Raw genomic sequence first — 24818 nt, 5'->3', positions numbered from 1 at the left:
TCCCCCGACGCCCTGTTTGTTTCCTGAGCCGAGGAGCGGTGGTGGTGATCCCCCCTGGACGCCAGGCATCACCAGCCTCCTCCTCCTCGGAGAAGGAGCCCGACTGCGCGACGCACCGAGACCACCGAGGAGGGGAACTGCATCTCTCTCTCCTCCACAGCAGCACTGTCTCCACTCCACCGAACCGTTACAATATAAAACCACCCCTTCCAAAGAAACTGGGCGAGTGAGTTTTCCTCTCGATTTCTATCTTACCCTCCTTATTTTACAATACAGAGAGAGTGGACACAATGTAGGGCTATTAGTACGGACTGGAGTTGGGTTGGGAAGTCCAGCTGTTCGGCCAGTCGTGATGAATATGATATAACTCCCTAGTGGTGCCAGGGGTTCCCCTCCCGGTCCCTCCCCCCTCTCTCTCTCTCTCTCTCTCTCCCTCTCTCTTTCTCTCTCTCTCTCTCTCTCTCTCTCTCTCTCTCTCTCTCTCTCTCTCTCTCTCTCTCTCTCCCCACGCCGGCACGCCCGATCCCCGTGAGTGAGGCGCACGCCGCGTGATGGTGGTAGTGGTAGTGGTGAGCCCCGGTCGGTGCCTGTTTGCCAGCTCGCCCCGTGGCTCGCGGTCCTCCGGTCACTCCACTCCTCGATCCGATCCTCGTCTCGTTTACATTAGATTGGGGTGAACAAGGTGGGTTCACTGGCTGGATGGATGGGGCGGAGCTAACGCTCTGAAGCCAAGGGGCTCTGGAGAAAGTGCACTCCGCTCGCACTGTAGGCCTACAAAGACTGTTATTAATTTTATTAACTTAACTCCAACGTGTAGCCTACAGATGTACAATGTCCTCGAGTTACAAATGGATACACTCACTCACTTACACTCCCACCCACGTGGCGGTGACCTACCATTTATTATTCTCTTTTTTTAGGGGAGCTAGCCGCTCCTACATATATGTCTAGCTTTGAGGGTTTGTGTAAACACAAACATTGAATGCCATTGACAATTAATGGCCAGCTTTGAGTGTTTGTGTGAACACAAACATTGAAGAAGAAAGGTGAGGATGCAAATTGTGATTGGCCAGAATGAGATGATGTATGATGATGTATTTGTGATGAACTGATAAGAGCGCCCCTCACTTCACACGGGTGTGATGTTTTGAGGGGTTTACTACTGTAGTATGGGATTGCCACACTGCCAGCTTGTCATGGATTTCCACACGTGCATCGACCCCCAGCTGAAATGACCTGTAGAGCTGTTGCCTGTTTAATTCATTTAATATCACACACCTGTTAAATTACTAAATTAGCTTAGCACAACTAATTGAATGATTCACGGGGGAGCAGGAGGGGCGTGTGTGTGTGTGTGTGTGTGTGTGTGTGTGTGTGTGTGTGTGTGTGTGTGTGTTCATGTGCTTGCGTGCGAGGCAAGAATGGACCATTCCTGCCTCTCTCTCTCTCTCTCTCTCTCTCTCTCTCTCATTCCTGCCTTTCTCTCTTTCTCCATCTCTCTCATCCATTCTGAATGGATATCTGATAGATGTGAGGGAGTCCGAGCTGCAGATGGAGACACCACAGGAGAGGAGGAGGTGCAAGTAATCGGGCAGATTCTACAGTTTTGACCTCTGCAGTGCAGTTTTCCAGGTAGGCTGTGACCTTGAATGTGTGGACGCTGCACAGTGTGCCCTTAATACAAAATGGCAATTGAAGGGAGTGGAGTGGAATGAGTCGTGTGCACTAGTGGCAAAGACTTGCACATTTAAAAGTCGCTTGAACATTTTAGATTTTCTTTTTTTGCACTTACTCGCCAATATAATGTTCTTATTTTGATCATAAGACCCCATTACTGCAAGTCTCCATGGTTTTCTTCAGAATATCATGTATTACACGAGATTAGGAGTCCAACTAGCACTGGCGATTCTCAGATAACTCTTGAGTGTACAAATGGAACAGGGTCCATTTGGTTCCATTTGAACACTTTCAGAGTTATACAGACCTGTTATGAGCATGCAAGACTAGCTCTTTGTGTGTTTCTGGTAATGGTATTGGATACCGGAGAACTCACCAGTTTACCAAGTCGCCGACTTGGTAAACTCATTCAACACTTTGGAATTTCCAAAGTGATCAAATTATTTTGTGCAATTAAATGGTCAGCTAGATGATGATAAAAAGGTGAGTATGTGAATAGCAATGATAAGTAGGCCTATCATTTCAGGAATTGTTTACTAATGAATTAAAATTTTCTGTACTTTTAGCATTCCTACTTTCTCTAGTGTAAACTCTAAACAACTATCCTCTCTCTCTCTCTCTCAATTCAATGCAATTTAAATGAAGGTGAAGTAAAACTAAAATGCACTACTCGCGGCGAGGTGGTACACTGGCGAGTTCTCCAGATACCATAGTATTGACCACTCACTTTTTAAATGTATTATTTTGATTATTATTATTATAAATACATGTATTACCCAAATACCCACTTCAACCCTATATACTGTACATTTTGGCCATTTTAAAATAGCCGATCTACAAGCTCACAATGCTGAGCTTGTAGATCTGTTATTTTCAAAAGATGTTTAAACATTTGGAAACTTGTGAAAGGCACATTCTGTACATTGAGTACTTTCTACTTTTGTACTTTTACTCAAGTACATTTTCCAATACCGGCACAGATACTGTAACAGATAATTTCTATATTTCAGTAGGCCTATTGGTGCTTTTACTTAAGTAAAACATGCGAGTAATTTCTTTATTATTTAGGCTATGTCAACGCAGACTTGGGCAATGGCTGATATGTTTCAACGCAGTATCTTCTCAGTAATTGCATTCCCCTCAGAGAGAGACAGTCACAGTAGTCGAGCAGCCCTTGTTGCTCTCTTTGCAGGCCAGCCAGGCCACAGTGAGAGCAAAAGCCATCTCAACCCTTGTTCATTGATGGTCCCTAGACAGATGTGCGAGGGCCAATCAGATGCAGGGGGCGGGGCCTCTGAACCTCCCTGTGTAGCACTAGTATCATCACATTTGACAGTTGCTGCAGCTCTCAAGTCACGTGACCAAACAATTACCTCATACTTGCCTTCAAATACGTGTAGTAGCAAGCTACTGTAGAGGTGTTGCATAGTGCATGCCAGCCAGGCAGCCCCCGCCACTACAGTGTGAGATAGCAACAGAATGCAACAAGCAGCTTTCACTGGGTTGGGCTGCATGAGTGGGATGCTTATAGGACACGATCGGTTGATTTTGCAGGCTATAGTTATCTTTAATTAATCACGGTATTATTGTGGCAACAACTTTTGTATCCAAATTAAGTACAACCATTTTATGGGTCTGTATAGGACAGTGATGTCAGCTATAGGGCAGGTCTTTGCTGCAGTGGACTTCATTAGTGAGCGACCAACCTTATATTTCCCTTGTGGTTGACATATAATATCAACTGTCTATTTCTGTAACAGAGTTTAAAGGTGAAGGCTTCAATAAATAAAGAACAATGTGGATTTCACTGCATCCTGCGCCTCTTGATAAGTCACTCCCAGATTATTTTGCAATAAAAACCTGAAATTAAATGACATGTCTATAGGTGGTCCAATTCAGTCAATTAGTCACTCAAAAGTCAAAACTGAAAGAAATGGGAATGAAACATGCAGTTGGCCAATATACAGGAAGCAGTGCACTATTACATCTGTCTATTTACAGTGGTCAGCAAATGCTCTGCCGGTCTATTTTTGGAAAAGCAAACAAATGCGGAGAGCTATCTTCAATCCCATCTGTCCTATAAAGTTTCCAGATTATATCTCTTAGATTGCAAACCCATCTATAAAGGGAGTAGACATGTGCTGTGCATACTAGTGTGAACACACACACACACACACACACGCACACGCACACGCACACGCACACACACACACACACACACACACACACACACACACACACACACACACACACACACACTTGTGCTCACAGACACACACATGTATATTTTTCTCACATACTGTATTTCTCACATTAGCTCTCTCGAATACACACAGACCTTTTGTTGATTTCATTTCACACACACACACACACACACACACACACACGCTTCTGTACAGTAAATCATGTTGATTTAACTCAGGGAGTGAACAAATGTAACCAAATTGACCTATAAAGGTCAATGAGGATTTTTACTGTGTACCGCCACCCGGCGACATAAAGCATAAATGTGGACAGTGCAGAAGGGATGTAAGACAGAAAATGGAGGGTGCAAGCAATCACAAAGCTCAGAGACGAGCCCCTAAATTAGAGTGTGTTGCCACATGCGGAGGGTTTGGTTAAATTACAAGCCATATTTTTTGCGAAGGCTAGGCTTCGTCTCCCCTTGGAAGTGCTGGCAGCTGAGGACCATTACTCATGTGGCTGGTGGCGGTGGATCATGTCCCCCCCGGTTTGTTAAACAGGGTGTGTGTGTGTGTGTGTGTGTGTGTGTGTGTGTGTGTGTGTGTGTGTGTGTGTGTGTGTGTGTGTGTGTGTGTGTGTGTGTGTGTGTGTGTGTGTGTGTGTGTGTGTGTGTGTGTGTGTGTGTGTGTGTGTGTGTGTGTGTGTGTGTGTGTGTGTGTGTGTGTGTGTGTGTGTGTGTGCGTGCGTGCGTGTGTGTTGTACACAATCGTCAGTAGCATTACCAGTAAGACGCCCTGCATGCCCAAAGGGCGAGGTCTCCCTGGGTGACGGTATAGACTGCTGGGCGAGTGCTGGCGCTTTGGCATGGGGGGGGGGGGTCAAATCAACATACGGAATTAATGATGTACTGGCCATATATGTAGCGTGTCTTGAGTGTACATGGGTTTGATGTGGTCAGATGACTCAGATCAACATAATTTATGGAATGTCAGAACAGGAAGGACGTGTGGGGAGGGGTCAATGTCAGAACAGGTCAGCTCCATAATATATGGAGATCTAAGGGTTTGAGGTCAGATGTAGAGTTGCTGGCCCGGCTCCATATATGCAGATCTATAGGTGATGATCCAGTCTTCTCCATAGTATGGCTATTATTATTATACTTTTTTAAACAAATTTCAGCAATGGGATCATCTTCTTTTTTTTTTTGGTTGGTAGATCTTGTTGAGGTGCATGGTCATTTTGAAAGTGGCTCTCTCAAGTCAAAAGACACACACACACACACGCACACACACACACACAAACACACAAAGGAAGGATCCACATGCCTGCTCAGCTGATTAGGAACGGGAGAACAGTACCGGGCCTAACCCTAACTAAGTACTTTTACTTAAGTACTATACTATTCAATAGATTTTGTACTATTCAATAGATTTTGTACACATTTTGAACTTGTGAAATGGCACATTCTGCACAATGAGTACTATTACTTTTAGTAGTTGAAGTACATTTTGATGCCGATACTTTTGTACTTACTCAAGTACATTTTCAATTCCGTACTTTTACTTGTATGAAGTAATTGCAGTATTGGTACTTTTACTTAAGTAAAACAATTGTGTACTTTTTCCACCACTGGTAATGGGGGGGGTGCTTTTGGGCCACTAGCACTCAAATCTCACATGATGAGACCCATGACTGTGTTGAGCTGCATGCACATTACAACAGTACTCTTGTGATTCATTCATGTTGGATTCCAGTTAACCCGAGACATGGTGCTTCAATTCAGTTTTGTTGCAATGCACAAGGAAAGGTTGTGCTGTAGTACACTACACAAATAATTATAATTGACTGCAGGCCATAAATCACAGTGTAAAATCCCCAGTGTTAATATAAGTCTGTGAATGTACAACTCAAACCAACCAAAATTGATTACCGGTAATCTCTATAAAGCTCATTAGTTGTGATCAAAATAAGATCACAATAGCATGGTGATTGTAGTTTGAACGAGAATTATGAATCACAGGTTGACCACTATGACTGTCATTCACCAAATGTTCCCTGATTGACGTATGCTGACTCTGAAGCATTTTTAAATCTATATATAGGCTACCAGAAAGTCAAACACTGAACGGTGACAGGACCATTGCAAATTTCCTCCAATCTATATCTATTGACGTTATTCTGACTCCTTATTGCGTGTAATCTTTTCACTTTGTTGGTTATAGGTATTGTGATGATTCCTGTCCTCCTACCCCCATATGGTTCCTAACAGGGAGAGGTTCCATATGGCAGTGTTGATCTTAGTTTTAGTCATAGTCTTTTGAATAGTTTTCATTTAATTATAGTCACATTTTTGTCACCTGGAATGTTTTAGTGTTAGTCTAGTTTTAGTCGACTAAACATCATATGATTTTAGTCGACTAAATCTACATTTAATTTAGTCGTCTGAAATGTATTTGGCGGGCCTTGCTGGCGTCGTAATGGCTGATTTTTCACTTGCTGAAAATAGCCGATCTACAAGCTCACACCGTGTCACGCGGTGTGTTCTTGTAGATCTGCTATTTTCAGCATGCAACCAAGTGTAAAATGACTTGTGTCTTTACTTTTTAAATACTGGATCTCTTCTCCACTAGTCCCTTCCCAACATTTTAGTCTAGTTTTTATTTGTTGACAAGATTGTCAATATATTACTAAAAAAGGTAGTCGACGAACATTTTTCGTCATAGTATTTGTCGACCAAATCAACACTGCCATATGGGGAGACCGTCCACCTTGTGAACACCTGTCTCTTAAACGTCAGCACGCTGCGGGAGACGTACAAGTCTGCAACACTTCATTCGGTCTATCTTTATCACATAAAAAAGCAAGGGGGGTCACGACGTTCCCTCCTACATCCCAGACTATTGTCTTACAAAAGAACGCCCACCTTTCCTGCCTTCAGGATGAGGGCTAGTTGCCAAAAAACGCACAAACAGCAAAAGGTGGCCATCGAAAGATAACCGCAATGCATTTCTACAGGAACATTGTTTCAAGCCCTGACATCCTGCGTGTGCTTGTCTTTTGTTCTTGCCATTGTGCTGCATGACACAGAAATATGCTTCAGGGTCAGCAGGTCAACAGTGGACGTTACGCAGTGCCCACGCAGACATATATGTTTGTTAACTGGTAACAGTAAACAGACGAAGAACTATCCTTTCATCCTGACCCAGCAAACAGTGCTACTAGCAAACACTGAAGGTTTCTGAGACACGTTTTAGGAGTGCTCAGGTCCAGATGTTTCAGAACAGAGCATATAGTCTACGATGCTGATCGAGATGTAAATACCAACAAACAAAAACATATTTGACAAATGGGAATAGATTTTTAATATTTTAATATTCCCCCCCTGTAGGCTACCAGTGTTGTTTTTTACAGCAAATTTTGATTTTAGTTTTAGTCATAATCTTTTGAATAGCTTTCATTTAGTTTTAGTCACATTGTAGTCACCTGGAATGTTTAGTGTTAGTCTAGTTTTAGGCCTTGATGCCGTCGTAATGACTGTTTTTACACAAGCTTTGTGAGCTTGTAGATCGTCTATTTTCAGCATGCAACCAATTAAAAAAGGACTTATACTGGATCTCTTGTCCACTAGTCTCTTCCTAACATTTTAGTCTAGTTTGTATTTGTTGACGAAATTGTCAGTATATTTAGTCTTATATTTAGTTAGTTTTAGTCATCATAGCTTAGTTTTCATTTAGTTTACATTTAGTTTTCGTCAGTGGAAAAAGGTAGTCGCCGAACATTTTTCATCTTAGTTTTAGTCGACAAAATCAACAGTGCCCCGTATGTACTTTTTTTTGTTATACTAAAGACAAGAGTTAAGTTTGGCTCAGAAACTCAGAATGCTATACTGTGCCCATGCTGCCTCTGTGCCCATGTCCCAACTCACAAGCGCCATCTAGTGGTAATGAGATTGACCTACTTTCTTTCTACCAAGTTGATTGCATATCTGTCACATGTGGATAACAAATACATTCAAGCAGTGGTGTAAAGTAACATTTACTCAATTACTGTACTTAAATACAATTTTGAGGTGTATAGGCCTACTATACTCTTTACTTTTACTTGAGTACATTTTAATACATTTGAGTACTTTTTTCCACCACTGCATTCAAGTACTTTACTACTCAGTTTTAGGTTTTAGATATATTACCATATAATATTACCTCATTGTCTGTCCTGATTGAAGGTCTAACGACCGAAACATCAAATAAAAAGCAACATTTTTTCAAGTTATTTTGAATTTGAGAGAGATTTACCACAAAAACAAAGAATGTATCGTTTTATAACGGATTTATTTTGTATAAAAGTGCAGAAAGTCATAAATACACGATAAATAGATAAACTAAATGGCTTCAAGTAAATCATAAATAAGTAAGTCATAAATACACGATAAATAGATAAACTAAATAGCTTCAAGTCAATCTTGGGGATCAATTGTAGGATAAAGTTTGTTCAAATAAAATAGTAGATCCTGTTGGCAATAGTTTGGTGGGATCAACTACAGTCCTCTCTACACTACAGTCCTCTTTTTCTGTACATATCAAATAAATACACAGTAAATAAATAAACAAATGGCAATTGCACAAAATCTAAATAATTTACACAGAATCCCAAATGTGGTTGTGAGCTTGTAGACCAGCTATTTTCAATATGCGTCACTGTCATTTAGGGAATTGACTGTCCAGTCCCTTTTCTCACCAAGACTCTTCGTCACCGAGCTCTCTAAGAACCTCGTGAACAGAGAGTTCAGGCAGAGCTCCATGCAGAGGTAGAGGCAGAGCTGCATGCTGCATCATCGGCCCTGGGCTGGTCGACTCTGCGGGGCCCTGCCAGGTGTCAAACACCTGGGGGTAACGGTCCTCCTGTGGGGGGCTGTTCTCCTGGCCGCTGCCCCAGTAGCCAGAATCGGGGGTGTCAGGGGGGGAGCTCCCGGACGTGGTTGAACCTGTACCGGACACTGACATGTAATGCTGCTGCTCTGCAGATCCAGGGTACAGGAAGGCTGCTCCCTCCGGCGGAGAGGGGCACCAAAAAGAATGTGCCGGGGACGTCTGACTCCCCGGCTGAGCCCAGGCATTCATCATGGGTGGGCTGGAGCCGCTTCCAGGGTAGCGATCCTGCTCGGCCTGATACATGACGCCGTAGTGCCCATGGTGCACAGGGGTAGAGTAGGCTTGAGGGCGCCGCCAGAAGTTCGCCTCCTCCTTTACCTGGCCATGGTAGCCTGGTTGAGGTCCCTGGGGTGGCAAAGGGCCAGTGTCGGACTCGGGTCCGCTGGGGATCATGGTATGGGGTGGAGAGAATTCCTGATTGTTTGGACTTTCAAGCTCAGACTTCCACAAGGCTTTTTTGGCTCCTCTGCACTTCAGGGTGCGAGCTCTTCTGTTTTGAAACCACACCTGATGGAAAAAGAAAGGAAGACGGTTAGGGACTGATCGTTATTTAAAAAAGGTTGGTATGGTGCAAAAACGAAAGGAAGACAAATAGGTTTGCTAAACTAAATAGATAAAGAGAACATTCTGCTCTTGTGTGTCAGTTAATGATTTTCTGTGTAAACAGAAATTGGAACAGAGCAAGAGCTCCCGGGGGCTTATCTAGTTTGTTGTAAGATGCCGATAGATATTGTACAGTCTATCTGTCAATCCAAACAACATCCTGATAAAAAATGCTTGCATTGTCTTAAAGATAAAGAAATAAAGTAAGGAGGACTGAGATTGTGTTGCCAATAGTTCTATGCAAGGATACATTAAAAAAACAGAGCCAGTCTTAACAAAACAAATCACTAAACTCCATACTAACAGTAACTTCACCTGTGAGCGTGTATGTATGTATGTATGTGTGCATGCACAAAGCTGTGAAAGAGGTGACATACCTGGATGCGTGACTCGGGTAGGCCAGTGGTCTGGGACAGGCTCTCTCTCAGACTGATGCCTGGGTAGGGGTCAGTCTGGAACGTGATGCGGAGGAGCTCCACATGTTCCTTGGTGAAGCTGGTCCTCTTCCTGCGGCTGGTGTTGCGAGAGGAGGCTTCAGAGGCCACCTGTCTAGGATCATCTGTCAGGAGAGGAGAGGAGAGATTATTATCATGAACCCCATAATAATAATAATGAATTTTATTTATAAAACAGCAGATCTACAAGCTCAATGGCTCAGTGGACAATAAAAAAACTAAGAGAATAAGGCACACAAATTCAATACATTCCTTTCACCGTTGAGACACAAGAACGTCACATTGCATAATACAACGCACAATTATCTGGTAGTCCAAGCTGTTTAAAGAACCCCTATCTAAAATCCACTGCTAGGCAAATCTCATTCACAAGCTATGGTATATTTCATGACAACTTGAAATAATCTGTTTCTTACCAGTGATGGAGTGCATGTTTGTGGTCAAATGCTGTTCCATATTCCAAATGTATAGTTGCAGTGGAGTTCAGTGTTCCTTCTAGGTTGAGGGTCTCTCAGTGTCTGTCTTCAGTTTGTTGGAGGGCACCTTTTATTGATCCCCTGAGATGTCAGTCTTCAGTATAGGCCACACCCACACCCCAAAAGTAAGAAGGTGTGAAGTGTCATCATGTGACAGTGACAGGTTTTTGAAGTGGTGTGGGACGGGTGTGTATGACATCATGTGCCCCCACTCAAGACCCTTTTAACACCTATCAAAGTAATGGCCATCAATCAGTGGCAAAATTAAGACATTGCAGAATTAAGTTTTGGCAGGATAAATTAAGTACCCTATTGTGCTGAATATAAGACTACTTATTTTTTCTTCAATGGAAATATCCTAAAAAAAACAGGGTCATAATTATAATCGGGGACTAGACTATTTTGGTCTTCAATGTTCTTTTTCCACAAATGAATCTTGGGGGTCGTCTTATAATCAGAGTCATCTTATATTCGGCAGTCGGCACAATACTTTTTTTCCAATCCAATTTATATTTTAGGCATTTTAGCAGAGATTCCTATCCAGAGTGCATAACAAATCTGAGTAAATGGCATGAACAAAAACTCTGTTTACAGTGTGCTTCAGTTAGAGAATGAAGATGAAACCATTTATCTTCTCCTCAGGGTTATGACATACAGTACCAGAAAAAACATATACTGTATGGATGGATATTTTTGGAATGCAAACTTTATTTTGAATATATATATCTGTATATCACTTTTCTATTGGAATAGATATATGAACCTAAATGATGCGATACATTTTAGTTTCGTTTTAGTTTAGTAACATGATATTTACAATTTCACATTACAGGGTAATCAAAAATAGTGGTGTGGGTGTATGACATATCCCTTTTAACACCTTTCAACGTAATGGCCAAGTCATTGGCAAAATTAAGACATTGCAGAATTATGTTTTGGCAGGATACGTTTAGTTTACTGTAGTGTGTGTGTGTGTGTGTGTGTGTGTGTGTGTGTGTGTGTTTGTGTCTCTTTGTGGGGGTCTGTGCGTGGAGGGGTGGCAGTGGCATTAATCAACAAAACAATGGGTTTGAAGAAATATTAACTAGTTAGCGAAATGTAAAACGCCATTCTTTGCAGAAGCCTATCAATTTACTTTTCATATGCAGAACAGTTGTTATCAGTAGAGGAAAAACAAAGGTGGATAATATGACTCAGTGATTAATAGGACTGCCACAGTGCAGCATAGGCTCCACTGTCATGTCAGATCTTTTAAAATATTTGGGCCTTAACCAAGATAATTCAGTGCAAGCATAACCCAATAAGAATGCAATATTAACAGGGCAGATGTATTTAGTGTACAACATAGATGACATACTGTATATAAACCCATGGATGTGGCTTTTCTGTAAATGTAAAGACCAGAGTTATCTAAACCAAAAAACAAGATAAGACCATTCTGTTCCATCCTTATCTGACGGGCAACTACTGTGCTGGACTGTCTTTGTATTTTGGGACGGCTCCTAACAGACTATAGTCCCAGCCATGAAGCAAGCTTCATGTCTTAAGAGACTTCCCTCGTGTAATCCATAAAACTATCTTGATAAAGAAACATCTGGAAATATTTTCAGACATCATGCACTGCATTTTGACAGCTTTGCTTATTCATAACATCACCAAGTGCTTTCATGCAAAGTATATCGAGGACCCCCTCTAAAACGAGATGATACATCTCAAGGGGCTATCCTCTAAAGGAAATACATTTTCAATATAATATATATTAAATGCACTATATACAACCAGTACCTGGCATTACCATCTCAATAGAAGTGTGGCAAGTTAGCATACACAGTGATCAGCTTAAGAAAGCTTCGCCCAACGACCCAGTCAAGTGAATGTGAAGCTATTCACTGTAGCTTTAGTTAACATCTTGCATCGTGGAAATCCATATGAAAATACATGAAGTCACATGACTTAACTTCTCTTCTCATCCATTTAGACCTGAGGATGATTCTACAAATGGCTTTTAAATCAGTCAGTCGTTCTCATACATTTTCATGGCAAGGACCCCCAAAAATATATGTAATTGGCCACCGACCCCCATCTGAAAATATGTTGTTCCAGGGACCCCCCCCAGAAGCAAAGATATGAGTTAAAAACGTTCTCTGAAAGAATATATATATAAAGATTTGCACCACACTTTCACGATTTTTCAAAAATAGCAAAGCTAAGCTCTTTTCAACAGCTAAAGTACAACATAATGCTTAAAACACCAAAATGTGTTCCCATCCAAAATGGGTTAAAACTGCAATCCAAAACAAAAAAAAGCTAAATAAGACATAAACCCCCTGGCACATGGGACTAAATAAACAGAGTAGAACGTTCAACTATAATAGTGTTCAAATAATATTTAACAATCTTTTCAGATTGATTGGTTTAAAAAAACAGAACATTTAGAGAAGTACAAATATACACTTATATTAAAAAAAACAGGAAATCATCATATAAAGAAAGTAACAACTAACAAACTAGGCTGAACAGGCAAACTTGGAACTGCTTACTTATTTGATAACTTTTACTAAAAGTAAAACATTCTTTGGATATTGTTGCATACATGTAGCCTATAGCCCTCCAAATGGCTCATATTCCATACAGTGCATGTATTCATTCAATAACAAATTACATTATTGAAGGTGAGAATTGTCATCATGTGACAGTAACAGCTTGGAAGTGATGTGGGAAGTGGGATGGGTGTAGCCTAGTGTCGACATCATGTGCCCCCACTCAAGCCCCTTTAACACCTATCAAAGTAATGGCCATCATTCATTGGCAAAATTAAGACATTGTAGAATTATGTAGTACTTTAGTGATACATTAGTTTAGAACACAGTAAAAAAACTGTTGGACAATGAATATGAAACAATTAAGCTATTGCTCAGGGTTGAAGGTTAAATGTCACACAAAACAAACTGCAGGCATATACATGGAATATACTTGAATATTTCTGGATGCAAAGTTACAAATTTAAATTATGGGATACATTTTAGTTTACTCCCTCCCTCTCTCCCCCCCCCCTCTCTCTCTCTCTCTCTCTCTCTCTCTCCCTCTATCTCTCTCCTCTCTCGTTACACATGATATAGGCTGAACAGGCAAACTTGGAACTGCTTACTTATTTGATAACTTCTAAAAGTAAAACATTCTTTTGATATTGTTGCATACATGTAGCCTATATCCCTCTAAATGGCTGATATTCCATACATTGCATGTATTCATTCAATACAAAATTACATTATGGAATACAAATTATGGTGTGGATTATAAACCACAAACCAACAGTTTGAAGGTGAGAATTGTCATCATGTGACAGTAACAGGTTAGAAGTGATGTGGGAAGTGGGATGGGTGTAGCCTACGTCGACATCATGTGCCCCCACTCAAGCCCCCTTTAACACCTATCAAAGTAATGGCCATCATTCATTGGCAAAATTAAATTGCAGAATTATGTAGTAGCCTACTTTAGTGATATTCTAACTGTTGGACAATGAATATGAATCAATTACGCTATTGCTCAGGGTTGAAGGTTATGTCACACAAAACAAAACTGCAGGCATATATAATAAATATAGGCCTACTTGAATAATTAAGTTGCAAACTTAAACATAAATGACGGGAATCATGGGATACATTTTAGTTTACCTCTCTCTCAAACTGCTTACTTATTTGATAACTTCTAAAAGTAAAACATTATTTGGATATTGTTGCATACATGTAACCTATAGCCCTAGTCTAAATGGCTGATATTCCATACATTGCATGTATTCATTCAATTTAAAAAAAAATACATTATTGAAGGTGAGAATTGTCATGAAAAGTTAAGTTGCAAACTTAAATGATGAACATAAATGATGGGACCTCCCTCTCTCTCTCTCTCTCTCTCTCTCTCTCTCTCTCTCTCTCTCTCTCTAGCTAGCTCTCTCTCTCTCTCTCTCTCTCTCTCTCTCTCTCGTGTTACACGTACGTATTTGACAGGGGGACCAACATCAGAGAGAGCAACGTACGGAGCAGCCATGGCCAAAAGCGATGGATGCGAATATTTCAAAAGAGCGAGCCTCTTCTGGATTATTACCGTGACATTCTCAATGGGATATTTCACTGTAAGTGAACTGAATAATACGATAAGTGACAAATAATGAAGCGGTTAATGTTCAGAGACAGATGTACTACTACACGACACGTAAACACAGCTTGTTTAGTACTTGTGTTACAGGAAAATGTCTCCGGGCAGGAGTTGTTAATGGTTCGCCATATGTATATATTTGCATACGCCCTTATGTTTCCCGTGGTGTTTATACATATATAATGCGTTAAATGTTGTTTAGTTTTTAAACACCTGAGGGTCACTGCCAAGTCTTGCATCACCGATAACCTGACCGTTTATCATATCCACCCATCATCGAGATAGCAGACAGGGCACAAAGTCCAGTGAAAATCAGCTAAACTTTCTGGCGTTTAAGTTTTCTCTGAATGAAGTGGTTTATTTTGTTATGTTGTAATTAAACGAATTGTATTTTTTGAGTTAGCATTATGGTTCATGACCTCGTTACTTGACAATCATGTTTCAGGGCTATTTTTGAGTGGGCTCTTTTACATGAATACGGCTAATTTAAGTGTACAATCAAAGTGTACAAAGTGTACAACTGGAACCAAATATGGTTCATAATCAATACTATTGTTGTAGTTGTAATACTAGTATTATTATTGATCATTTCCCCATGCAGTGCAGACATACACGTTTTGTATTAGGCTATTGTCTGATAACAATAGGCCAAGTTAGAACAGCAACTATGCTTTTGTCGGGGCTCTGGGCCCCTTTTAAACAGAGCAAAATAGAATAGTCTTTTATGTTGTCCATGCATATGTTGGACAGAGCACCGAAGTCCTGACGTCACTGTCAGTAGAGGGCGCCAGTCCTTTTTATGTGCATTGAAATCACCATAGGGGGATTTTAGATCTCTTCAGATAAGAACTGTGTTTGAAAAATAAACCGATCACCCCGGCCTTTTCACTCATATGGATATGAAGCATCGACTGAAGGTGGAAATGTACAAATATACCCAAAGAGTAACACAATAAGCGCTAGAAACGAGTCAAACAACCCAGAGACTACATTTCCGGCTGCAGCTGCCCGTCCCACAACATAAACTGACATGTTAATTATTATTTATTTTTTGAATTGATATTTAATGTTTCGTGGTTAGACGTATACGAGCCGAGTCACCGCCAGCTGAGCTTACGTCAACGAGGAATCAACACTGATAACATGACAATATTAAAATGGCCACATGGGACATCTATTGTGGTCATTTTAGTAACCATAGAGTTAGTTCTGTATCCCTTCCCTTCAGATCTCTCATAAACAATTAACTCCCAGGTGGCAGTCAGGAGAGAGAGAGAGAACCCATTTGAAGCTTCCAAAATTTAATTTTTATGTGCCAAGTTATTTTTGTCACCTATTGCACCATTGTGTATCCTGTGTATCCTGTATGAGTTCTCTCTCCTCATTGGATGAAATATTAAATAAAAATAATTTACACCTTCAATGTTTTTCTTACCAAGGACCTCCTAGATCAGAGTGAGATGAAGCAGGGACCCCCACTATATTGTATAAAATGGTTTTGCTTATTACACTTTTTCATAGATTTCATAGATAGCTTTCATAGATTTGTTTGACAGCGCTGCCTGTCTTAGTTTTAGTCAACGAAAACAACACTGCTGAGGACCCCCCCCCTAGGGGTCACGGATGGACCTCCTGCCTGTTGAAGTCACCTGACTTAAACGCTACGCCTCTTTTTAACTGTGTGTTGCAGTGCACGGTGTTTGCGCCAGAAAAGATACCTTTTGAAAACCTGGGTCCACTGGGGTCCTTGTCCAAGCACCTGGTGGACAACCACCCTGACTTCATATACAAAGGGTAAGTAAGTGAGGCCTTCTCGCGAATAAGTTTAAACTGTTACTGTTAAGCTTAAACTGTTTAAAAACCTAAAATTAAGTGTAAAATGTAACTCTGTAACCACGTAAGGGTCAATTTGCTTACATTTCTTTGTGCACTCACTGAGATTTCTTTGGCATGACTGTGACTAGTGTGCAGGTGGTGGAAAAAGTATTCAATAGTTTTACTTAAGTAAAAGTACCAATACTGCAATTTAAGTAAAAGTACAGAATTGTACTAATCACAAAATGTACTTAAGTACTATAAGTAAAAGTATTCATATTGCAGAATGTCCCATTTCACAAGTTCAAAATGTGTTGCGACGCATTGAGAGCTATTTTCAAATGGCCGAAATGGGTTTAAGTGGTTAATGTATGTTTTCTAATCAATATTTAAATCGCCAAAGTAACTATAGTAACTACAGTTTTCAAGTAATTGTAGTGGAGTAAAAGTACACATTTTTGCTCTGAGATGTAGTGGAGTAAAAGTATTGGAAATTGGAAATACTCAAGTAATGTACAAATACCTCAAAATTGCACTTAACTACAGTACTTAAGTAAAAGTACGTAGTTACTTTCCACCACTGCTAGTGTGTACTACTGTGAAAACAACGACTCTAATGATTTTGACCATTTCCACATTGTTAGCTCTGACATTTCAAATGCTCTGTATCTGATAATAATCAACCATTCAGTCACATGCCTGCTGTAGCAACATCTGAATATTACAAATTGTGGAGTACCACAACAATTAAAGCGCTATTGTCTTTATCAAGTCATGTGGCTATACCCTAAGTACTGTCATGTGGCTATACCCTAAGTACTGTCATGTGGCTATACCCTAAGTACTGTCATGTGGCTATACCCTAAGTACTGTCACGTGGCTATACCCTAAGTACTATCATGTGGGTATACCCTAAGTACTGTCATGTGGCTAAAAAACAATCAAATTTGTCCCCATGTCCTAACCTATGTGACTATGCCCCTTTGTCCCGATGTTTAGAGTACCAATAGGGGGTACCGTTGCACCACTCGCTTCAGACTGGTCTGATTTTTATGTAAAGTCGCCGCCAACGCTCGATTTTTTGGAAAATGATAATACAGACACCAGGTTGAAACTATTTTTTTTCTTGTGTGTAGACATGCTAAATATCTTTAACTCTCTGACTAGGTGTAAGCAAAGTTAACATCTATAGATAGTTACTTAGACATTTATTGATCCAGAAGGAAATTCAATTGTCATAGCAGCACCACATTAAGGATGAAGATACAAAATAAATAGTAAGGTAAAAAGGCAAGGAAAAAGAAGAAGAAGGAACTAGGAAACTATTATTGTGACTCATGTGACCCATTCTACTATAAAGACGTCTTCCTTCTTGGCAGATTCAGGATGAAAGACATTTAAATGCATCTGCTAATCAACGATTCAGTCACATGACTGCTGTAGCAGAATAGGACAACTTCTGGAGTACTGGCCACAATTAAAGGACAATTGTCTTTCTCAAGTCATGTGACTATACCCTAAGTACTGTCATTATGGCAACCCACTTGAAACATAACAAAAACAACATATCAATTATATTTTAAGTGTCAAATCACAAGTTGTCTCAAGACACATGTAGAGCAAATCAAAGAACTGTTTGTGTGGCTCAGGAGGTAGAGCAGGTCGTCCAAATGGTCCCTGGGTCGGTGGTTCGAGTCCCTGCTCCTCCTGTCCACATGTTGAAGTGTCCTTGGGCAAGACACTGAACCCTACGTTGCCTCAAATGAGTTGGTCGGTGTGAGCTTGCCACCATTGGTGTGTGAATGAATGTGGGAAGTGAGGACACTGGCGTCGACTGTTCACTTCACCACCCAATATTGGTTCACCGATCTGAGTTTTTTTTTTTCTTATCTTTCCAGATTGGTAATCACCATAATTTATATCTGTTCTCCGAAAATAGCTCATCTACAAGCTCATGCACTGGCTGCAGATCGGCTATTTTCGAATAAGAGATTTATAGACATTATGTGCAAATATAAAAAAATATATCTGTGATACTGTAGGTGGAATGTCTGGTGACGTGCGGTTAGTTTGGAGGGGACGAGGGGACTATTGCCGCAAATAGGCAGCATTCGCTGTACACATGGAGACGACAGAGTCGCGTCTCCAAAGTTTGCCACTCTGGGAGGTGGTTTCAAAACTAGCCGGTTAAGTCCCCCAAAAAACGCAGTCTCTATGTGGCAGAAAGGGCAGATGGGTTAAATATTTGCCTGGGGTAACGCAGTATACGTCCTCGTCTCCACACCACCTTAGTTACTGAGGTTTTATTATTAGAGTAGTCGGAGTGCTCGAAACTTCACAGTCACCTTTTGGTGCAATATAAAGGCATCTATTAATTACAGCATCGGAGCCCTGAGTGTGCTCTTTTATTCTTGTATACTGCTCGCCGCTCAGCACCTGTGCTTGTCTTTGTTCTTTTTTCAACTAAATTTGTATATGCTTTAATGTGTATTGTGTAATATCTCCAACTCTACCTTCCAGAAGGATATTCAATACAAACCGAGAAATACAAACAAATAAGTAGCATCCAGTAAATACGATTTAATATGTTTTAAACTAATTAAAGGCATATAATTAGGGAAAAATAACTGGGAAACTATTATTGTGAGACAGGTTGAAATATACTTCCAGAAGTCCTGGCGCAGTTCTGGGGGTGTGGTTCCGAGTATGGGAAACCAATAACGACCCTTCATTGGCTGGCCTTTAGCAAACAAATTGTTGAGTACCACAACAATTGAAGGGCTATTGTCTTTCTCAAGTCATGTGGCTATACCCTAAGTACTGTCATGTGGCTATACCCTAAGTACTGTCATGTGGCTATACCCTAAGTACTGTCATGTGACTATACCCTAAGTATTGTCATGTGGCTATACCCTAAGTACTGTCATGTGGCTATACCCTAAGTACTGTCACGTGGCTATACCCTAAGTACTGTCACGTGGCTATACCCTAAGTACTGTCATGTGGCTATACCCTAAGTACTGTCATGTGACTATACCCTAAGTACTGTCATGTGGCTATACCCTAAGTACTGTCATGTGGCTATACCAGTAAGTACTGTCATGTGGCTATACCCTAAGTACTGTCACGTGGCTATACCCTAAGTACTGTCATGTGGCTATACCCTAAGTACTGTCACGTGGCTATACCCTAAGTACTGTCACGTGGCTATACCCTAAGTACTGTCATGTGGCTATACCCTAAGTACTGTCATGTGACTATACCCTAAGTATTGTCATGTGGCTATACCCTAAGTACTGTCATGTGGCTATACCCTAAGTACTGTCACGTGGCTATACCCTAAGTATTGTCATGTGGCTATACCCTAAGTACTGTCACGTGTCTATACCCTAAGTACTGTCATTGTGGCAATCCAATTGAAATAAAACAAAAAACAATCAAATTGTCCTCATCCGCCAATCCAGTATATCACATGACTGCTGTAGCAACAATATTTTTAGTGCAACTTAAATATTTTTTATGTAAAGTCTCCGCCGGTTCAGAGTATGGGAAGCCAATGACGACCCTTCATTGGCTGGCCTTTAGCAAACAATGGGGAGAAAGTCACGAAAGTCACGACTAGTTGCAGCATCTGTCTATTGACAGCTTTACCAAGCTGTAAAATGCATGCACAGGGTGCAGGGCAGAAGCAAACATCAAATAAATTAGAGTACACGGCTCTGTTGAACAAAATGCTGTACCCCCTGGCTCCAACTGTAAATACTTTCCCCATCTTCAACTGTTTTTATTATATTTCGACACGTATGTTTTCTCATGCCAATAAAGCTCCTTTTAATTTAATTGAGAATGCACAGTGCAGGCTCGAAACGTCATCATGCTATGTGGTATAATAAAAATGAAGATTTTTGGAACATGACCTGGTGTGCAAACTGTGCATGCTCGAAAATTCTCACCTGGCCATCTGTACTTTGACAATTCAGTGTACTACATTACTGCATTAGTCTGGTATTGTATGAACACACAAATGTTCATTTTACACTGTTCTTCATTAAGCATTTTCAGTTTAAAGTTGGTTTAGAGTTGGTTGAACCTTTTTCAAATGAAGACTTTGTTTTTCTTGTCCAGGTGGCTGGCAGCCTGGGCTGTGCATTTGTTTGAGGCCTATATTGCAATGAAGATGTGCAGGTAATAACTAACAATACTCTCGTTCTCCACTAGAGAGTGCTCTGATCAAAATATTTGTTTTTCATCATAGCCTAGTATTCACATTCATGTTATAACTTATCTAGCAAGGATGTGATCAGGAAACAGATACAAAGAATAAAGCTAGTCTCCCTTTTTACATGCAAGTCCAGAGAAACCCAGTTTCTCAATATAGGAAAACAAAAACCATATATTTAGTTTAGGCATTCCATAAAGAATACTTCACCCCCAAAATTACATTTACCCCCTAGGCCCATATTTTTTTTTACTCACCCAGTGATTGAAGAAGAATCAAAAAAATAAAGAGAATAGTGTTGGAAAAATAACTAATATAAAGACATAACTGGGAAAAAATAGGGGTCCATTATTTACGACAGTAAAACCCTAGCAAAATGTACTTTTGATAGTACTCAGTGTATTCCCAAGTGTCCTGTATGTATCCAGCAGTGTGCTCACTGCTCAGTACTTCCAAATGTTGCCTCAACGCCTTTCAGCACTTTTAAATCACTTCCGGTGTGAACCATCTCAAGCCCAAAGCCAGGAATGTGTCTGGGCATGCAGGTAGTGAGCTGAGCACACATACACGTGCACAGCGTTTGTGTGTCATCCGCAGCGCAAATCAGCCTGTTTAGTCTGGCAGTGTCTCGATACAACAATACAAGATCAATGAAAAAATAAAACAATTTAAACAATACAGTTTCAGCAAAACAACACTTTTGGCATCTTCTGACCCGAGAAGATTGCAAATAAAGAGCTGCACACTTAGGATGACCAGGTGCTCCAGTGTTGTGTCGGAAATCAAACGTCGCCGGCGTATACGATCTCTGGGTCATGTGCTCCGAATGGCCCAGGGTCGAATAGTAGTCAAGGTTTGACCCAAAACAACCTGGCAATGAACCGCGACAGCTGAGCTAAAACAGATGAACCTTACGTGGTTCCGACGGAGGCAGATTGTCGAAGCCTTAATGGCCCACTTGGGACGAAGATAATTAAGAAGTAAGTAGTAAAACAGCAGTGTTTTGTAAATACTAAAGACACAGACTGGATATATTGTAGGGCACGTAGTATTACACTGTGAGAATGAGTAGTTTATGAACAGATCTTTGGTAAGTGTTAGCGGTTGTTAATACTGGACTCCTATTCTTCTCAATTCTCTTCTTTTTCAATGCTATTCTCTTTGTTTTTGGGGTAAGTAACTGATAGAAAAAGAGTGAAGTTGGGGTTCACTTGCCTTATCTTCTGGATTGTTGACTGTCTGATGAATTCTTTCTAAATATCTGATTATACTGTACATGCTGCCAGACTGGACTTGAAATCCAGTGTTGTTTTTGGCAGCAAATTTATATTTTAGTTTTAGTTTTAGTGTTAGTCTAGTTTTAGTCGACTAAATCTACGGTTGATTTAGTCGACTAAAATGTATTTGGGCGGGCCTACACAGCTATTTTCAGCATGCAACCAAGTGTAAAATTACTTGTACTGGATCTCTTGTCCACTATAGTCCCTTCCTAACATTTGAGTCTAGTTTTTACTTATTGACGAAATTGTCGATATATTTAATCTTAGTTTTAGTCATCATAGCTTAGTTTTCATTTTGTTTCTATTTAGTTTTTGTCAGTGAAAAAAGGTAGTCGACGAAATCAGCACTGTTGAAATCTAACATGTCTGTTTGTTGTGATTAATCAATCTATCTAATCTGTCGTTGCAGTAAAAAAGGCATAGACGACATGGCGACTCGCTGTCTGTGGTTCATCCAGACATTCCTGTTCGGTTTCGCCTCCCTGGGCATGCTTCTCAAGTACGAACCTGAGCGTCCCAAACAGCAGTGACGCCGGCCTACAAGAGGACAGGAAGAGCGCTGAAATCAACATGAGCTGAAATCCTGAGATTTTTAACTCAAATCTTTGCTGGGGGTCCCTGGAACAACATATTTTCAGATGGGGGGTCGGTGGCCTATTACATAATTTTTTTAGTCCTTGACTATGAATATTGAGAACCACTGATATAGAAACATGAGGTGTTTCAGAAAATTGTCATGTTTAAGAAGACATTTTTTAATTTCGACGTTAGGCCTAAATGGGTTGTAAGGGCCGTCCACACCAACCACTATAAATAATAGTTCAAACTCAAATCTAACTGCATGGCAGAGTCCCAGACCACAAGCGTGACAGACAGTGAATGAACAACAATCTCGTTCTATTGGATGGCTTGGATGGCCTGGCCTATTTAGAGTTATTCACCTAACATAGAAGTTAGAAGTTGAATTTTGAACTTCTGAATTCATTCAGAATAACTATGCACTAACTGGACCTCTTTGATTCCATGAGCCTCCATGAAGTAACCACAGTAGCACATTAGATCATAGTTAATTTTGGAGCATAGCAGTAGTAGGCCTAATATTAATAACAATAACAGTGATGATAATAATAATAATAATATATAAGTCTTAAAATTCACACAGGCCTTATGAACCTTGCTAACACAAAAGTTTGGATACCAACGCTTTTTTTTAGTGATTGTGAAAGAACACACATTGTTTACATTAGAAGTTTTGGCAAAGGGACATTTATATTAAAGGGTATATTTTCTACAGAGAGATTTAGTATTAGTGTATTAACATTCCAGCTGGATTGATAATGACAATGTTGTTTTCTCTACTGCTGTGCAGCCTTGTATTTCTGAAGATAACGTCCAGATTGCCTGCCATCATCAGCAAAGAGTCAAAATGAATGAGCCACAATAACAGATGTTTGAACATCTTCTGAACATAACCTCACGGTTGTCTTTACGAGTGAAGTGCTTTGAATTTAAACAAATACTCTGAACAAAATAAATGACTAAGTAGCTTTTGTGAAAGTGTAAGAAATAAAAAACTAGTCTATCAAGTAAATGTTGTTTTCTGGTGTAATTTTCATCATTTGGTTGCACAGTCATGCAGGCAGCAGTCGTTTTGAAATTACTTTTTACAGGGTATGTTTATATGCAGGGCCATACATTTGTTTTTCATTAAATAACACAGTTTGCATCAGCTCCTTGCTACAGTATGGCTTCAAGTTTACGAGTCTCATCCTATATTATTAAAATGGACTAACGGGGGAGTCAGCGGGGTGGTGCACCTCGGCCACGTCACTATGACTCGAATGCTTCCCGTCATACATACAGTCTGGAGCATTACGGAAGCTCTGATCATGAGTAAACGATAAAGTGGAAGTGAAGCCTCCTCCCCACTTCCGTTTCGTCTTTACAGTCGCGCAAACTTATCCTAATATAAATATAAATCATCTAAACATGTTATATAGCTTGCCGCATAGCAGAAATGGATATTAAAAAGTTAAATGTAAAGTAATTTTATTTATTTTTTGAACAGAAATGCCAGCTTCCTTACTTGGGTGACAACAATCACATGACAACAAATCATGACGACAAACACAATCTATTGGGCTGAAAAATACAAAATTCTTTGTAATTATTGGTTCGGCCCAAAATATTTTGTTTGTTGTCATGATTTGTCACAACTCCAGTTGGCTTCGTACGAGCCTCAAAAGGTCCTTCAAAAGGACACCTTTAGAAGTGTCTATGGGGAAAACGAATGGAGAATTATTTCCTGGGCCTGTCGTCGCCATGAAAGGGGACTGCGACGCTCTATAGGCATGTCACCTCACCATGACTCACCATGACTCAGAGACGCTCTATAGGCATGTCACCTCACCATGACTCAGAGACGCTCTATAGGCATGTCACCTCACCATGACTCACCATGACTCAGAGACGCTCTATAGGCATGTCACCTCACCATGACTCACCATGACTCAGAGACGCTCTATAGGCATGTCACCTCACCATGACTCAGAGACGCTCTATAGGCATGTCACCTCACCATGACTCAGAGACGCTCTATAGGCATGTCACCTCACCATGACTCAGAGACATAACCATAAACAAACCCCATACGCCCATATTTAGGCATATATGAAGACCAGGTTGTCCATAGCCACTGATCTGACCAATATGTCCATATTCCATACATATATGAGCATAGGATATACAGTTGTCCAGAACCCCCGGTCCCCATAAAATGATTACATCTGGGATTGCCATATATGGACATAAAATAGAGAGATCTCATATGATATTGCATATATATATATTATTACAGTGACTGAACTGAGTGAATGGTGTAAGTTAGTTTTGGACACATCAAGGCACATTGTGCATGGTATGCTTTTCAGCAAAACCCTAGGCCTAAACTTTGATTTTGGTTGGGCTAAAATCTGTCTTCTTCTTGAGACCTTTTGAAAACATGGCACCAAAGGTTGATACAT

The 24818-nt window shown here is 40.4% G+C and overlaps 1 protein-coding gene across 2 annotated transcripts; it reads left to right on the top strand.

Annotated features, from left to right (window-relative positions):
* The first annotated feature begins 90 nt into the window (after positions 1 to 90).
* Positions 91 to 23386, top strand: tmem254 (transmembrane protein 254). Of its 2 annotated transcripts, XM_080782573.1 has the most exons (6): positions 91 to 226; positions 1529 to 1632; positions 14334 to 14458; positions 16172 to 16275; positions 20422 to 20481; positions 22205 to 23386. In XM_080782573.1, the coding sequence occupies exons 3-6, from the start codon at positions 14372 to 14374 to the stop codon at positions 22323 to 22325; spliced, it is 372 nt and encodes a 123-aa protein (XP_080638699.1). In that variant the 5' UTR covers positions 91 to 226; positions 1529 to 1632; positions 14334 to 14371; the 3' UTR covers positions 22326 to 23386. The 2 variants fall into 2 exon arrangements, with proteins under 2 accessions (XP_080638699.1, XP_080638700.1); XM_080782574.1 differs by lacking the exon at positions 20422 to 20481.
* The last annotated feature ends 1432 nt before the right edge of the window (positions 23387 to 24818 follow it).

Source organism: Protomyctophum bolini, assembly GCF_963924005.1.
Source record: "Protomyctophum bolini genome assembly, chromosome: 14".
Taxonomy (NCBI): Eukaryota; Metazoa; Chordata; class Actinopteri; order Myctophiformes; family Myctophidae; genus Protomyctophum; species Protomyctophum bolini.
This window is presented reverse-complemented; position numbering and strand designations above follow the sequence as displayed.

Coding starts and splice junctions, on each gene's coding strand:
- tmem254 (XM_080782573.1), top strand. CDS start 14,372: ATGGCCAAAAGCGATGGATGCGAATATTTCAAAAGAGCGAGCCTCTTC. Junction 14,459..16,171: donor TCTCAATGGGATATTTCACT/GTAAGTGAACTG, acceptor TGTGTGTTGCAG/TGCACGGTGTTTGCGCCAGA. Junction 20,482..22,204: donor ATTGCAATGAAGATGTGCAG/GTAATAACTAAC, acceptor CTGTCGTTGCAG/TAAAAAAGGCATAGACGACA.